This window comes from Saimiri boliviensis, chromosome 13 (assembly GCF_048565385.1).
Source record: "Saimiri boliviensis isolate mSaiBol1 chromosome 13, mSaiBol1.pri, whole genome shotgun sequence".
Classification (NCBI taxonomy): Eukaryota; Metazoa; Chordata; class Mammalia; order Primates; family Cebidae; genus Saimiri; species Saimiri boliviensis.
In genome coordinates, this window is record NC_133461.1 from 23407501 (window position 1) to 23425316 (window position 17816).

At 36.7% G+C, this 17816-nt stretch overlaps 1 protein-coding gene across 42 annotated transcripts in view; it reads left to right on the forward strand.

The window, feature by feature from the left end:
* TCF4 (transcription factor 4) overlaps positions 1-17816 on the forward strand; it is a 373037-nt gene that overhangs the window by 277727 nt on the left and 77494 nt on the right. The window contains exon 1 of one of the 42 annotated variants that reach the window (XM_074383401.1): positions 7933-16917. The exons of 40 other annotated variants lie outside the window; for them this stretch is intronic. In XM_074383401.1, the coding sequence (XP_074239502.1) occupies positions 16849-16917 (69 nt within the window). In that variant the 5' untranslated portion in view covers positions 7933-16848. Of the gene's footprint in view, positions 1-7932; positions 16918-17816 lie in introns of those variants that run through there. One more of the 42 variants, XM_074383399.1, reaches the window with a different exon arrangement.

Below are 17816 nucleotides of genomic sequence, written 5' to 3' on the forward strand. Positions count from 1 at the left end.
AGGACAAACCAAAGAAAATGTCTATTTTTTACCAACCTAAGTTAGGAAGCATTTCCATGTCTATATCCCACAACAAATTTGTTTCCTTGTTTCTGTGAGCAACCTGTCTAGAAGTGTAGACTCTGAAACAAATGCTTAACAAAAAATTATGACACAAGAGCTATCAAAGAATACATTTTGGATATGAACCAGAATATATTTTTAAAAATCAGCTTCTCCTCAGGTGAGAGTTTAATGAACTTGACCAAATAATTTTTGTGATTTTTTTTCCTCTATGCATTAGAGGTTTAAAAGCAAATGAATCCCAATCTCAGTTTAAAAAAAATATATATTAAAGCACCACTTCTGAACTAGAAAACAGATTTTTTTTTTTTTGGTGGAAAAAAATCAGCAGCTTATTCTGTGTTGGAAATACAAGCTTATATCAAAGTGTACCGATGTATCTGTCCTCATTCAGGCTATAAAAGTATCAGGAATTACCTGCTCTACAATAAATGTAGTTCTAGCTCTAAATTTTGATTTTTCTAAGTTCTTACATGTTCATTGAATAAGAATTTTAATAAGTGATTATTTGGTCAAATTTCACACATCTAATAATGTAGCATATCCACAAAGATAAAATTCTGGCAAATAAAATTGAAAACAAAAGTGGCGAAATTTCCTCCTAATGGTAATTTAAGATCACATCATCAGCTCTCGCCAGCATGTGCATGTGTTAAACCGTATAGAGAAACCTATAATTATTGTAATTGCTCTTTTTGCTTTATACTAACAAGCTTCAAACCATGTTTCAAAGTAGTTGTTTTGAAATAGTTATTTGTCAAATCATCAAATCTCAGAAAGTAAATGGTAATGAGCTTTTCATGTTTATATTCTGACTATTGGTCATATTATGCAGCTTTTCAAGTCCATAAAGTTCAGAGATGAAACTGGATGTTAATTTTTTCTGATATCAAGGCCAAAGAATAAAATAATGTCGTGATTCCTGCTTAAGGTGAAGAATTAAGAATATTTGAATATCACAATCTCTCAATTGGGAAATGCATTCTTAGAAGATAAGTTTTCCTATAAATAAGTAACAGTGTCAGTCAGCAACCTAAATTTTTTAAAGCTAAAAATTGGGGTATGAAGAGTTTAGTTTTTTCTCATTTGTCACAAGAAGTGCTAACATAAAAAGATTAATATTTAAATAACACCGCTAATAACATTTTTCAGTATATTTTACATATGGCTGTTTTTCCCCCCCAGACCTCACAGTTGGTTGGAGCAGCCATCCATAGGACATAGGTAGCCACTGCGTTTTAAAGTTTCCAATAGTGTGTCAACTATGCAAATTACATTTGGCATTTTAAAAATATATTTCATATACCTACTATTTATAGAACCATGATTATAAATGAAAGCAGCCAGTATAAATGCTTTATTTTTTTAAATACTGTTTACTTGCTATTACACAGCAAAAATTTGCTTAGGCCACAAAGTAATCGAATTTTTAAATCCCCAGTGGTTCAGGAATATAAAACGTATCAAAGAGAAAGCACGTAGGAAAAACTTATTTTTTTGTGTGAGCTTATTTTTTTAAATGTAGTTGGCACTTTACCCATTTAAAAATAACATTGAAAAATTTTTTTCTTTCATGCTTCATTGCCTTAAAACAAAATTATGTGGATTTTGTTCTTTACATTTAAGCTGATAAAAAATTCACCATACACTTAATCTTGATATTGTGGCTACATCTTGCTCTCCTGCCTCTGATTAAATTTTCAAAATCCCTGCATGAGATTCACAGATACCAGTTTGAACATTTCTGTGAGGCTAATTTCTCAGGGAAATATGGATCAATTACATCTTTGGTTAATGTTTTTTAGTTTCTAATTTCTGCTAGCTCTGAGTGTTTTAAATATAGTGTTGGTAATGGATAAGCATCCTTCTGGCTCTAGGTGATGGCATTGTTTCAGGCAGAATGAAGAGGAAGGACATTGGGATAGGGAAAAGAGGGTTGGGGAAAAAAGTGGTCAGGAAAAAAGACCTAATAGCTGATGCAGTCTTTTAAATACCTTTCCAACTGATCTACAGGAAATTGTGCTGAAGATTCATTTGTTTCCTGTTCCACTATAAATGTGGTTTGCATTACACCCCCACTCGGCTTTTTTGTTGTTGTTTTGTTTCCACTAAATTGCAGTACCACGATGGAGGCTTGAGAATAAGTGATGTCTTCCTTTATAACTTATCTTTTAATGGCTCGATCACACCCTGACTGTAGACACTGTCAGATATCATTATTATGAGTTTCGTATGTGTGTGTTTCCAAGCCTACTTGAAACTTCTCTTAATGCTCTGCCACTAAGAAAAAAAAACCGCTGCAGTATAAGTTCTTTAGAATCACTGTTGTAGGTCAGATGCATGGTCTACATGCTGCCATCAGGGATCTATTAAAGGACTCTCTTGTTTTCTCATTCAGAAAATTTAGAGATTTTAGATGTGGTTCTGGCAATTGTTAAAGTTGTTTGAATTCAGATTTACTTTTGCCTTAAGAAGAAAATGCAGTGGAGACATCTATTTGCTCTGCACAACTGACCTAAATGGATGCCTTGTTCCTGTGAGAATTTCAGTATACAGACACATAAAAGATGACTGGCCTCCCCCCACCCCCCGCCAATATTATCAGAGTTACAAAATGACTATTTTTTCACCGTCAATATAATTTAAAGGTAATTTTAGATTTAAGCCTTTTCAAGTTTTTACATATTTAATTGTGCTTTACTTTTTAGCCCTTAATACTTCAAACATTACTCTGACACAGGCTAAAGTTATATATGATGAACATTATTGATTACTTAAAGGGATACCTGTATATTCATAAAGTATTTGTAATCTATTTAGGAATTCATCATAGTCCTAAAAAAATGCGGTTGTTTGTATACCAGGAAAAATAGATCAATAGTGACAAAAGTGGAAAAGATACTTATATAAAATTGTTCTCCTTTAGTGTGAAGCAATCTACTGAAAGTTATACTTTGAATTTTCAGAAAATGTCCAGAGTTGCAGGCTTTTTAACATTTTAAATTCTATAATAAACTATTTGGCACATTATCGTATCATTTTAGGTATATAGATATCATGGCATTTTATTAAGCAAACCAATTTTTTTCTCCTGAAGAACACTGCCTAAGGTGGAATTTTCTGATTTTGAGCTTGAAAGTGGTTTGAGAATTACACATTAACTCCATGTAAACTTTGGAAGACTTCCCTTTTTGCCATGCTGAAGATCCATGACCTGGTTCCAAACTAGAACCTTTTATTTGCAGATGTATTTATGACACAATACCACATTCTGATTCAAACTTAAGAGTTCACATTTCTGATGTTTCTGTCTCTAAATTCTGTGTTGCTCCTATTTACCTAGTTTTCTTCCCGTTCTTCTTCCTAATTTCTTAAATAAATCTGTGCATATGCATTGGGGTATTTAATCAAACAAGATGACACTATGCTTCTAAAATTCTATTTAGGAGAATATACTACTTGAAACTCCCCACCTTAAAAAGGGGGGTTAAAGAGTGAGTTGGAACACCTGAGAAGTCAGAGGTGGGGGCAGTGTAGATGATGGTCTAATTTCAGGCTCCACCGAAAAAATGCAGGCTTTGGCTGGCATCCTCCAGGGACCTAGCTCTGTGCTTTCCTAGAGACCAAATTACACTCATCTCGAGAGAGGGCACGTTGAGGTAATTGGTGGGAGAGAGTTGAATTCCAGCTGCTTCCATTGTAGCTGACCTGAAAATGAATAGGGGATGTTAATAGTGGAGGCCAACATTTGACTTGGCTTTTTCACCTCCACAAACCTAAGGGTGAGAATTATAGAGTACTGAATGACTGCACCAATAATGATCCTGTTTAAGTGGGAATTGCTATGTTGGGAAAAACTCACACCATTTAAAAAATAGTTGATGCGTTTACCAACCACAGTCCCATTACTGTAGCCCAATAAAGTTTATCCACAGTATGGAAACTCTCCTTGTTTTTGTCAGCCATCTAGTGAGTGTGTATTGGATCTTCACCTCTTTGGTTACCATTTAAAAATGCTCCTACTGAAAGACATTTGGAAGGCGCCAGAATCCCATTTCCAGGAAGGGAATCAAGATACAAGTGCCCTGTACTCTCTTTCTCCTAGAATGTGTGGTCTTTTTTTTTTTTTTCTTTTTAAGGAGAATACTGTATGACTCAATAGCTTTTCTAACGAATAAAACAAATTAAATTGATGTTACATGCATATTTAAACCCTATCCAGTTAAGTACTGATGTGATTAAAATAATCAAATGTATTACTTAAAAAATTAAAAAGGATAAATTCGGCACCCCATTATTTTATGGACTTTTAAATAGAAATTGCAGAAATGTTTACATTCCTAATAGCATTATTAAGCTAAACTGACAAATCAAAGAAAAAAGTTGATTGGTCAGCACATTATTATTTCTACACCTGTTATTACAGAACTGGAGGCTAAGCATTAAAGAAGCTGGATGGATGCTGTTTTCTTAGGCTTCCTTTGTGTGATGTGGGGGTTGGGATAAATGTGTAACAAGTATAGTTTTACTTTGTAGTGACTTTTTGTGTGTTGATGTGATTAAAAGACTACAGTGTTTTTTTGCGTAGCTTTGAAATTAATATGTAAATAATAGGGGATGTTAGGGCCTCCTTCTGCCTGCTGCACTAAACTTCCCTAAGTCAAATGGGGTGGGGATTGGTATCAGCTTTTTTCATACAGGTTGATTAGTTGCAAATATCACCAACTTTTAATCTCTACTCTGAATTTGTAAGGGATGGGGAGGGAAACATCAAACTCATTTAGATAGAATTGAAGATCTGGGATGAAAATATTTTAAATTTTTATTTTCTATTTATATATCAGCCAGGATGTTAGGAGACCTTGAAAACATTTTGAAGAAGTTGTGTAACATGACCAAGGCTTTGGTATAAGGTTATACTTTTCTTCTGGTTGAGTTCTTCTTTGTCTTAATCATACAATACCATTTCTCAAACACTTGAGCCCAGTTCTCCCCTGGAGCATAGGCGGCAATAATCATTTGTTAATATAATTTTAGAATTTCTTGGGTGTTCATTGTCCATAATTCATTTCACACAGAGAAATCTTTACTTCTGCAGCCAGTGGAATAAATAATGCCCTCCCCATCCTTTCGTTTTCTTTTTAAATTTTGAGTTCTTTAGGAATGTCATTATAGTCTTTGAAACATAATGACATTAGATTTGGATTGAAGAGGGGAGAAGGAGGAACTTTATTTCATGCCATCCAGTGGCTAGTTTGAGTTTTCAAAGAAATGGATATGATGCCATTATTTTCTGTAAGATACTAGTTAACACTATTCTCCTATCAGTTTAGACTTTGTCGGAGAAATAAACTGATAATTTGAATTTCTAGATTTTAATAATGCTTAATATGTAGCATGGATCCCACTTAATCTCTCCCCTGGCTTCACAGCAAAGTGTTTACATAAGGTAACTCTCAATTTTGATATCAGCTATTTAACTCAGTCTTTCCTGAGTTAATACTATTTTCTTAATTAAACCTGTTCCACAGTCAAAAATGATGTTCTTCTCTGTTCTTTTGAGCCATCTGTTGGCTAGGTCAGTAAAGAAAGAAATGGGAGCCTGATTTTATTTTAAAGTAAATAAGTTATTACTCTACTATTGTATTAGACATTCAGCTTCAGAGGGAGTAAAAGATAAAATTCCATCACATTTCCATTTTGTTACATTTGCACCAGAAACTTGTATGCTCAAATTGGTTATTTTCAACTCATGACAGCTGTGATATTTAAAATGATCACAGCTGTTGTGACTTAAAATTGATTTTTCTATTAACACCTGAGAAAAAGACCTGTGCCGTATTAAAAACTTAAATAAGGTAACTGTAAAATTAGATGTGTTGATGTGAATCTGGTAATCCTACTTCCCAGAGGTTGCAAAGTGCAGCAAACCTCTAGTATGCTTCCAGGGAATGAGCTAAAACTGCTAGAAATAGATGCATGATTGTTAAACGCGTTTACTTTAAGTTTTAAAGGATTCCTGTAATAGCAGATCCTCTTGGCCCAACTTTACAGTGTCACTTTTGCTGATAAAATCATCTAGGATTCAGTTTCCTTAATTAACCTCAAGAAAGATGACTTACGTGAATCATGATATCCTAACCTCTAGACTATAGAAGCTGCTTTACCTTCCAGATATGACACTGAAAAATGCAAAACCACACTGACTCTTCCTTATGAAGGAAGTTTTGGTTTTATGGTCCTTTTCCTCCATTGTTTTTAGACGATGAAAAAGGAAAAACAGATGAAAAAGGAGAAATAGATCATGGCTAACTAGTTTTAGGTTAGTATTTGTTTTTGGAATCTTTAATACATTTTTAATCTTCACATTGAAGATCCATTTAACCTGTTCTAAAGTTAGATGGTGATTCCTGGGTTTAATTGATCTGTTTAGATGTTTACCTTCTCGGGATAATCAGTTTTAGAATCTTGCATCTGTCAATAGATGACCTATCTAACAACATAACCAATTTAAGAAAACATAAACATTTATACATTAAGATATTTTCCTGTTTTGAGTTAGATGATGTAGTGTATAAAACACATAGCAGGCCTGATGTGGAATTATTTATAGATAACGGTGTCTTCACAGATGCATTGCCAATAGGGAGCTATGTAGATTAAACTCTTTGGCTGGTCCTAGGCTTCTTACCTGTGTAACTCAATCAGAATTGAAACATGACAGGTTTTATGATGATGAATGTATGGCTGGATTGGAGAAGTATGGTTGGGTGGGTAGATAGATGGATAGATTTCATAACCAGACAGTAATAGATAATGCCAATTATTTATTACTCCAACTTGTTTATTCATCAAAAACTTTATACAGTGTATTATTTTGATTACTGCATGTAGTTCAGAACTGTTAGTTGAAAATGATAAAATATTTTAAAGCGCATAATCAAAACTGCTATAGAGTTGGTTCTAAAAGTTCCAGATGAACATAGATTACCTATTTCAAAGTTAGAGGCTAAGCCATAAGATCACGAAGTCAGATGATGACATACTAACTGATCATGGGTGTCAGTAGCTATTTCCTTGTTTAGTCGAAAGAAGATACTGTTAGAGATGGACATTGTTTATATGAAGATTTAAGAAAATCAGAGTGGATATTTGTTGCTGACAGACTAAGATTACATACATACATCTTTAGAACAGGGATGTTCCCCAGGGGACATACAGCAATATCTGGAAACAATTTTGATTGTCACAACTGTAGAGGTCAAGCAGGGCTTGCTACTGGCATTTAGGCCTAGAGGCCAGGGATGCTGCTAAACATCTTAACTGTGTACAAGACAGACCCTCAGTATGGGAAGTCCTGCTTGCAAAGTGGTATATCTGGACCTTAAGGATGAAATAATGTCATAATAAGTTGCGTAATTAAATTTTGACATTGTGAGGCATTTATAGAGGATAGCATTTTTTTGGTTTGTTTTCTTTCCGTTTCTCTTTTTTCTTTCCAAAACAGTTGTTGTTGTTATTGTTGTTGTTGTTGTTCTTCTTCTTCTTCTTCTTCTTTCTTCTTCTTTCTTCTTCTTCTTTCTTCTTCTTCTTTCTTATTCTTCCTCCCCTCCCCCTCCCCCTCCCCCCTCCCCGCCTCCCCCTCTCCCTCCTCCCCCTCCCCCTCCTCCCCCCCCCCTCCTCCTCCTCCTCCCTTTCTTCTTTCTTCTTTCTTCTTTCTTCTTCTTCTTCTTTTTTTTTTTTTTGGCATAGCACACTACAGCATTGCCCAGGTATTTCTACCTTTTACCATGAACATGTGAGATTTTATAGTGTATTAAATATTGTACATTATTTGTGAACCAACTGGAATGGCTTCAAAGCAGCTGTTAGAATATGTTGAGTCAATAATGCACACGTCTGCATATCCTGAACATATATTTATGTCTTACCTTTTAAAATATTTAGAACTCTATCAGTGTAACTGTTGGTTTATCTTGAATCATCCTAAATGAAGAAGTGTATTACCATCTTTTCTCTACAGGACATAACGTGAAAACGAGAAATTAGCATAAAGAAACTAATTAATAATTATGTTTGAAGTTTTTTGGCATGATGGACATTGTTTGCTTCGTCATTAATATAACATCATATTGCCTGTCATCAAGGAAAGATTAAAGATTAAAGCCAACATTGAAGACTTTCTTTTCAGCTTTCCCAATAATGCAGCTCCTTTACCTCCTCACAACTGGGAATCTCTCGTCCTGCCACGGCTGCACTTCCTCTCAATATGGATAATTCTCGGCCGTGATTTGGAAGTGATTTTGAAACCTCAGTTGCCTTCCCTAGCACCCTGTGGAAGGAGGTAGCAGGATCTGGTGGCTGAATCTTATATCTGCCAACTTTTAGACCTCACTCCTTAGGTGCCAAATTTTGGAGCTAGATGCCAAGCCTCACAGTAACTTGTGCCACTCAATTTCCTCCCCATGCTATGTAAGATTCTCCAACATTTGATGAGAGTAGAGATGGCAGCTGGGCACAGGAATGGCAACTCTGATTTGCAGTGTATCTTTGGTGTACGGATATGCTTTCGCTTATTAGCCCATTAGCTAATGGAATTTCAGTTCCTTCCCATAGGCATTCTCAGAGCCTGCACTTCACTCTTCCTGTTACCCTGTCCAGCTTGGTACAGCACAGTCTGGTAAAGTCACACTGATGTGTTTAGGTTAACTTTGTATATCACATCTGTAACCATCTTAAAAGTTTGCCTTAAACTGGAATTTATTTTGAGCTATCTTCCACCTTTTACTGTACAGCATTGTCTGTACTCAAAGTGAGCAACTGAAAAGAAAATTTTAGCATTTTTTGTGTGTGCCAGACAAGTGATAAAGATTACTGTTTTTTATGATGATTTTTTTATTTGAGTATTTCTGTTTCTGGGAGATGGTAATTTTTTAAAATCATGAATGTATTGTAAGTGAAACTCTTTGAGGGAGTATTGACCTTTTTTTCATCAGTCACTGATTATCTGTGTTGTACTCTCAATATTTCTCTTATATTCCATATGTCCCTCTGAATAATTTTAGAACAATAACTTGCTTACACAGTGTTTTTAGAATATGCTTCAGGAAGCTTGCCTGTGTGTTATTTAACTCAGACATCCATGGAGAATAAAACCAATCTTACTGTGACTTTTCTTTAATTATTAGGAAAGTGACTTACAGTTAAAGCTTACAGAAAATATTATAGCAATAATTAATATCTAGTAAAATATAGTTGCAAGCCTTGGTTCTTTCAGACATTTTCTCAACCCAGTTCTAATTTGATCATTACTGTACTCCAGTAATATAGGTAATACAGAAGTTACCGTCCCATTTCACAGGCAAAGCCTGGCCTGTCCATTGAGGTAGCCACTGGCCCCATGTGGCTATTAACACTTAAATGTATGCCAGGCACAGTGGCTTATGCCTGTAATCCTAGCACTTTGGGAAGCTGAAGCAAGAGGATTACCTGAGCCAAGGAGTTCAAGATCAGCATGAACAACATTGGGAGACCCTGTCTTTACAAAAAGTTAAAAAAAAAAAAAAAAAAAAAAGCCAGGCATAGTGGCACACGCCTGTAGTCCCAGCAACTCAGGAGACTGGGGCAGGAGGATCATTGAGCCCAGGAGGCTGAGGCTGCAGCAAGCCATAATCATGCCCCTGTGGTTCCGCCTGGGCAGCAGAGCAAGACCCTGTCTCTAAAATAAAAAATAGATAAATAAATAATGTCAGTCAATGAGAATTAAGTAAATTTTTAAAACATTATTTCCTTAGTTGCACTAGCTAACTCAGTTGTCATATGTGATCAGTGGCTACTGTGTTAGCACAGATATATATTTGCCTCATTGCAGAAGTTCCATGGGGAGGTGCTGGCCTGGAAATGGAAGCATTGAGGTACTTGCCGAAGCTCATGTGGGTCATGATATAAGTAGAGAGACAGTGTGGCTATAAATTCCAATAGGATAGTTTTATATTTTTCTTAGCTTTATTTTCAAATATCTGAGGTAAGAATTGACATTTTAATGCTACCTTGTAGCATTTTACTGAATGCTTATCTCAACTGAATTTAAATTTACAGCTCAAGTTACGCAAACTTTTCAAAGGATACAGCCCTTTGCCTGTCTGTGCACAGTGGGGACCTTAAATCTCCTTCCTCTCAGTCAGCCAGTGAGACGCTCCAGCAGGGACCATGTCTTTAATGCATCTTTGTAGACCTTTTGGCATATGGTAGACAACCAAGAAATGTTGATGCAGCCAAGTGAATGAGTCACATCCACCATAGGGGCAGATGTCCATACGTACAGGTAGACAAGACCTTTGAGTAGAACGCTCTCAAGAGAGCTGGCCTCTGCCGGATTTTACAGAGCTTGTGCCTCTGCTCTGGCTGTTATAGTAAAAAGTAGTATTTTATCAAAAGTTAAATTGGTTTCAGTATTCACTCCTTGGGTAATGGGTACACTAGAAGTCCAGTCCCCACCAGCATGCAGTATACAATGTAACAGTAAGTACGTGTACCCATTGAATCTAAAATTCTTTTAAAAATACGTATTTACTAGCTGGGTGTGGTGGCTCATGCCTATAATCCTAGCACTTGGGAGGCTGAGGTGGGTGGATCACCTGAGGTCAGGAGTTCAAGATCAGCCTGGCCATCATAGTGAAACCCCATCTTAAAAAAAAAAAAATATGTTTTTACTGACATGATCCAAATATTTCTTCATAGTAAATGAAAACATCTGTCCATCTTGTCCTTAGCAGTCATTGAGTCCCTAACCTGACTTTGTGTTGTTAGAAAATTGTGTCACATGTTCCCAACAGGCTCTCTTTACCCTCCCCTCAAAGATGAACACAACAATATGACGTGTATGTAGAGCTGCTTACTTAATATTTGTGGAGTGAACCAATAAGTATTGAATGTTGTTTAATGTTAACGTTTCTCAAGGTTACTCCTGTCTAAAATAGTTTTGTGGGACACTATTTGTAATTTGCTTAAGTAGGTACATACCTACGTACATAATATCTTTCCATTCCCCGCATCACTGAGTTGGATAAACGTGCCCAGTTAATGTTGGTAGTGCTGAAGACCACATCATACATGCACTCAAAATTGTATTAATTACTCTTCATTTATAACCATAGAGGGCAGTAGATGAATGGGCTAGCCCTAGGCTGTTAATCAGCACTGGAAATGAGATTGTTGGTGCCTGGTACCTGTGCTACTTTAACAGGTGAAACAATTCTAGAGCTTTCCCACCATCCTCTCATTGCTGCAGTCTAGACGTTGGGAACCCTGGAAGCTATGGTGGCACAGACTGCCTTGAGCTTCTAATGGGATATGTAAGCCATCATTTTGTTGGTAATAATTATGGTGTTGAGAGGTATTTGTGTGCTGTGCACTCTTTCAGCTTGTGCCACGTTTAGTTCCTGCTATGCAAATGCCGCTTTAAACTTAGAAATGCCAATTTGCATTAATATTTTGGTTTCATATAGCTAACTATTGCATTTCACAAACAAGTGCATTTTAATGAGTACTGGCAGAATGATTTTAAAATGTTATTTATTAAATACTATTGTAGACAATGCAGTTGTTTGTGGCTGAAAACTCTTAAGATGAAATAGAATGTGTGTTGAGGCCACAGAGTACACCTCTTCAGGAGTATTTGACCCTGTGGCTTTCAGTGATGTAACAGCCAATGCTCTTCACGCAGGCTTGGAGGGCAGAGGTAATTAATATAAAATAGAAGCCATCGTGCCGTTGACATTTGGGTTTACTTTTAAAATTTAAACATATTTTTCCTACTTGACATTTGTCATAAGACCATAGGTCATTTACCTCTGAGTTATTGTGAAGGACTTTACCAGTCTTAAACACCCAAGTTGTAAAGCAGTGTTTTCTCGTATCTTAACGTTTTAATCTTAAATCCTGAAATGGAGTTTGTTGCTGCTTTATAATGTTTTTTCCTCTTCCTAAAAGCTTTTTAAATCAGAATTGTGGGTAAAAAAATTTTTGATGTACAGTGTGTGAGAAAATAAAAATTTTGCAACTGGATTTTCAGAAATGAACTATTTTAACACATGGACTTTTAATGCTGCTGTCATGGTTGTCATAGCTTGTGGTTCCTAATTATAATGAGCTTTTTTGGTGGTGTTATTGCAGTTGTTTTACCTCCCCCCGCCCCTCCATGTCTTCAACTCACTTTTCCCAGAAGGAGAGTTCCAAGCCTTTGAAAATTCTCATGATTTTGCAAATCCACTCTATTTTTGTCTAGAATACAGGAAAGTTAAAACTGTGGCTGGTATGATGCCATGTTTTGAATCCAATTTTAAAGCAACCCTTTGCAACCCAGGGAGTAAAGCTGACATCTTTGTATCTGTAATGAAGATAATTATACCTGCAAGGTGACATCACTAGCAAAGTTAACAAATACCCTTGAAAACGGAGTTCCTGGTCTTCTCTGAATTCTGTAGACCACATTTGGCATTTAACACTAGACACCTCTTTCATGCCTGTCGTTTGAGAAGTTGCTTTCAGATGAATTTACTAAAGCTGACTGACACAGGGTTAAATTAATTCTTTTCTCTATTACTCAAAGTGATACAGACCTTTCTTGGACTAATGTAGCTTAATTAGTGGTCAATTAAAACTGAACATTGCTGAATTGAAGTTCTTTGATCAAACTCCCTGGCATGGGCTCGCTTTCTTTAACTAGCCACCATCTTGAATTCATTTGGAATCAGTAGTATAAACAAGTTTAAAACTGGTTCTTTTATAAGAAAGTCAGCAGGCTTGTATAGCTGTGGTTTCTTTTTTTACTTCTGTAGGCGGCAATTCAAAGGCATGCTAAATGAAAACAGTACTACACCCTGAAAAAATTACATTTTTAAAAGTAACACTAAGCAGTCAGAAAACAGTCAACACTGTTACCTGTTTATTCTAGATACATTTATCCTCTGTCTAGAACAAATAATTATTAATTCATTTCCCAATCAGTGGTTGATTTTATTGTTACATGGAAGGTGAAAAGAAAACTCCCCACCCTTCCTTGCAAAGTCTATAGTTATAACAAAAAGTGAAACAAACAAAATCCAACCTACTTGTTGGGAGTAGAGTCAGAAGGGCACCGTATATAGAGATGTGCCCAGTTGCTCCTAAATTCATTGTTTGTTACTCTTGGGAAAATGTTTCACCTCTGTGTGTTTGGAGTGGGAGTGACACACTACTTCATTTACTTGTTGATTTCATCATTTATTTTGGAGGGTATTATCCCTTCAGTATGGAAACGGATACTGGCGTATATTTCATACAAATCATTTGATTAAAATTACACATTGCTTTTGTTAGAATTTGGGTGAAGTTACAAAAAAGGGGAATTGGGGGAGCTGAAAAGTGGGGCAGAGGAAGTCATAAGCGTCTGCAATAAGATCACCCTCCGCCATTTATCCAGTTACATGTCTTAATGTTTAAAGTGTATATGCCCTTCTTGTCTAAACATAAATTCATACCATTCTGTAATCCTAGTTTTGAAAGCTTAACAACCAACAACAGATATCATAGCTGGCATTCAGTTAGTGCTATGCATTCTGGAGTATTAATTATAACTGGTACTTTTGTACTGGAAATAAAAGTAATAGATTAGGTTTAAATAGATAATGTGCTTAGTTCCTAGTGGTTTCTTCTGATTTTGGAAATTTTCACAGAAAGAGCTAAAGAAAATTTGGAAGTGAACACGTACAGTGTTCCCCCTGTAAATGACAGCATTTTGTTGGTTTTCATTACTTAGATCTAAAAATTATAGTTATAATCAATAATTAAAATTAAAAATTTTACCAGTTGACAGAAAGAGAAATTGTTTATAGTCAATGTGCCTTTCAGCATTCTCTCTTGCCTTCTCCCTAAAGGGCTGATTAGGATGTAATAATTGGGGATGATAGCGGGAGGAAGACGACAATTCCATTTAATTAAAGATAATTTATTTTACTTTAAATTGGTGATGTCCCACATGAATAAGAGTAGATTTAGCAGATAGATTTATTAATGGGTACTGACATCTCAGTTGACAGAAAAAGCAAACATTTTCTTTCCTCATTGTTTTTATTGTGTCCCGGCACCTGAAACTGCTGTCACCCTGCTTCCTTTGCTGCTTGACAGAGCTGTAGACTTTTCCACCAAATATGCAATTATTGGTTTATCATTGAAACAAAGTTGTTCCTCTTCTGAGTTAAAAAACCAGGCCAGGAGCTTGAAAGGCTGTTCAGGCTTTCAGAACTAACACTACAAATGCTCTTCTTCTTAAATCTCATTTTCTTGACTGATCCTTCCCACATCTAGTTCATGGGTAGATTGAGCCTCTTGAATAAGGACCAAAGATTTCCTTTGGTCTTGGGTGAGGTGCTTGCATGAATATTTCTTTAATACTTTGAATATCTTGGATAATGAAGTGTACCCCCCAAAAACTATCATTTACATTACTTAGGTTCATTACTGACAAGAAATTGTGCCCTTGTGTGATATGTTCATTGTTGTCTCATGCAGTTGTAAATGGGTCTTGGAAGTTAGGAGAATTCCTTTTTTAAAGTTAGGAAGCAGAGTCAAGAAATACATGACATTGTTCTCCTGTAATCTTGCCAGCCTATAATGTTTGTGAAGGTGTGCCGTTGTTTAGCATACCTTTAGCAAAATTGTATTTATAATTCTGTACATCCTAAGGCACTTTTTAAATGCTTCTGACAAACTGCCTTCTGTTTTTCAATTTCTATTTGACCTCCATTTCATTAGGTTTATTCTTCCTACCCTCACACCAAATTCCTGTATTCTTGTTTATGTTTTCTGATGTTCAATTGTTTCTGTATGCTTGCCTAGTATGTTTCTTTCACACGAATTTCTTCTCTGAATGAAATGCAGACCACTCCGGGCACCTCTGTCCTTCTGGGCTGCTTTTCCTACTCACAACTGCCACCATTCACACTGACCCTCAGGCTTTACTTACGTTTGTTTCTCCTGCTGCCTTGTTGCTCTAATTTTCGTAAATATTTCCTTATGCTGATATCCTTCTCCAGCCTCTTTAGATTTCAGTGGTGTGCCTTTCCAGCTTTATTTAGAAAATTAGGCCATATAACAAATGTTTACACAATAAAAAGGAAAATGAGATTGTTTCTTTCTTTTTTGGAGGTGGAGAGGTGAGAAGGTTGTGGTAAAGTTTTTTCTTTTATTTTAAACCAGATGGATTTATTTTGTCCTGCTCTGCTATTTCACTATTTCAAATTGATTTTTAATCAGTAATGGTGTTTTCAAGGAATAATTTTTATTAAATCTTGGTTTTCATATTGTGTTAACCTTTTCCTTCCCCTCAGCCCAAGGGTCTTGTTCCTTTTTTCTGTCCATTTCACTTGTTTGTTTTAATAACCTGGTCTCCCGAGCCATTATTTTATCCTCAAATCCTGCCACTTTTATCTGTCTCTTTTTTTTTATTGCTCTATTGTTTTTACTTCGCCTTATATATTTTCTTCTTCTGTAATTATTGCAGAATCCATAATACCTTCCCCAAAATTCTAACAAAGAATGCTGGAAAAGGAGACATTGGGAAAGAGAAAATTTGCAAGTAATGGTCTTTGCTGAGCCCTGGGGAAGTCTCTGCTTGGATTTTTATATTCTACTACTTTTTCCCCCAGATTTGTACAGTCATGATTCTATGTAGTGGGGCCACAAAGGCAAGAGTTCAAATAGACTTAACACTGATCCTTAATTGGAGGTGATAATCCTACATATAAACTTTCAGGAGGGAAAGCTATTCTGCATTTTATAGCAGGTAAACTCAGTTGCACCCGTTGCTAGTAGCTGGGTCAGCTGAGAGAGAGAGAGAGAGAGAGAGAGTGTCTATGTCTAGTCTATGTCTATGTCTGTGTGTGTATGTATTGGGAGCCTGGTTGGAAGTGGGAAGAGAAGAGGGTGATCTGCAGCCAGGCACCGTTGCTTTCAGTGAGTCTCAGGTGACTCCTTATGGCCTGGAAAGGAATGGGCACTTGAATCAGAATAAAGACCCAGCCTGTAACTCAGTAGTATTGCTGCTGCTTTCCTTTTCCACTTTCAAGCTATTTTCTTTGTTTTCTGTCTGTTTTCATTATTTCTATGGCAAGTTAACTTGCCATTTCTTAAACACCCTCAAACCTTTCTGTCTCGTCCTTTACTTTTTTGCTTTACTGCTATCAAAGAGTTAAAGAATTGCATTAAATTGGAGGCCATTCCTCGCCATAACAGAACTCTGAATGGGATGCTTTTGACAACTGGCTCTCTTTAGTAGCTTCTCTCTACTTGGAAAAATGTCAGATATTTTGAGAAATAAATGCATTGCCTCAAACTGAAAACACCACCACTTACATTCTGTAAAAAAGGCATTCAGGGAAGGAGGCCTCCTCTGTTCCCAGGAGGTCACAGGAACTGGGAGTGGCGAGAAGGAAGCTTCTAAACGGGGTCCAGATGCAGCTCTAACCAGGGGACGCCTCATGCCCGGTCATTTGGGTGGCTGGGCTTGTCCCACCTCCCCGTCTTCATGCCCTCCTCCCAGTCTCATCCTAGGCCCTCCCACCCCTAGGCCAGCCACAGGCCTTGCAGCAGACATCTGCGGGTCTGAGTTTCATATATCCAGCATGAAGTTCCCTCTCTCCCTCCTGTTATGAATTCTGGGCTGTGGTCCTGCTTGCTCCTTGTGTGTCAGATTGAAGTTCTGATGCTGTCAGCCATGTCTGACCAATCAGCAAACAACACCACAGGATGAAATTTAAACAGTACAGATGCTCAGATACAGGGCTATGTTGCCTGGACCACGAAGGGAAAGCAGAGGTAAGGTCAGAGTCTCCCCAAAGTGGTCTCTCCCGAGCCTGCCTGACTTGACACCTCTCGGGCTGCGCTGTGCTGCTTTGACTTGTGTGTTACCCATTTGCTTTGCACTACTTCTGTCTTCCCTGGCATTCACCAGAACTTTCATTTCAATTCGCTCTGCCCGGGTTACTTTACTACCTTCATTTGTTCACGTTTTTTTTTTTTTTCTCTTGGATTGGTGACTGTCATTAGGAACGTTACTGGATTGCCTCAAGGCCGAGGGTCCTTGGCAAGTGCCACCTCATTCAGGTGTTTTGTGGCCAGACTTTTAGGAACAGAGGACTGCTGAGGATCGGTGCAAATGGACAGAGTTAATAGGCCTTATTAACTTTCCCTCTGCAGGACAGTGGAATGCATCACTGGGTTACAACCACGGTTTTGTTTCTTACCATTGTGATGTACTGAATTGTAAATTGAGCTTAAATCATCTTTTTTTCTTTCTTTTTTTTTTTTTTCTCAGAAACGGTTTACTTAGAAAAGATATAAATAGATATAACCTAAATGAGGATGAATCAGCTCGTCTTCAAGAGTTTTAGGGAGGAAAAAAGGAATTGATATCTGTCCCTTACCCCACCCCAACCCCCCCCCCTTTTTTTTTTTTTTTTACAATTTTTGTTGTTAGCTCACTAGATTACTGTTTGCAGAGGAAGAATGTCATCATCATCCTCTTCTGTTTTAAGTATTTAGTCGGTCCTTTTATAATTTAGAGTGTTTACATGGTTCTGTGCTCACTAGGCCCATCTGGAAAATATTTAAACTTCCTAAGATCTATAAGACTAAAATATCACATATAATGGGATAAGGAGAAGGAAGAAAAATTATAGCCATTGGGTGTGTTTAGAATAAGTTAGTTGTTTGTT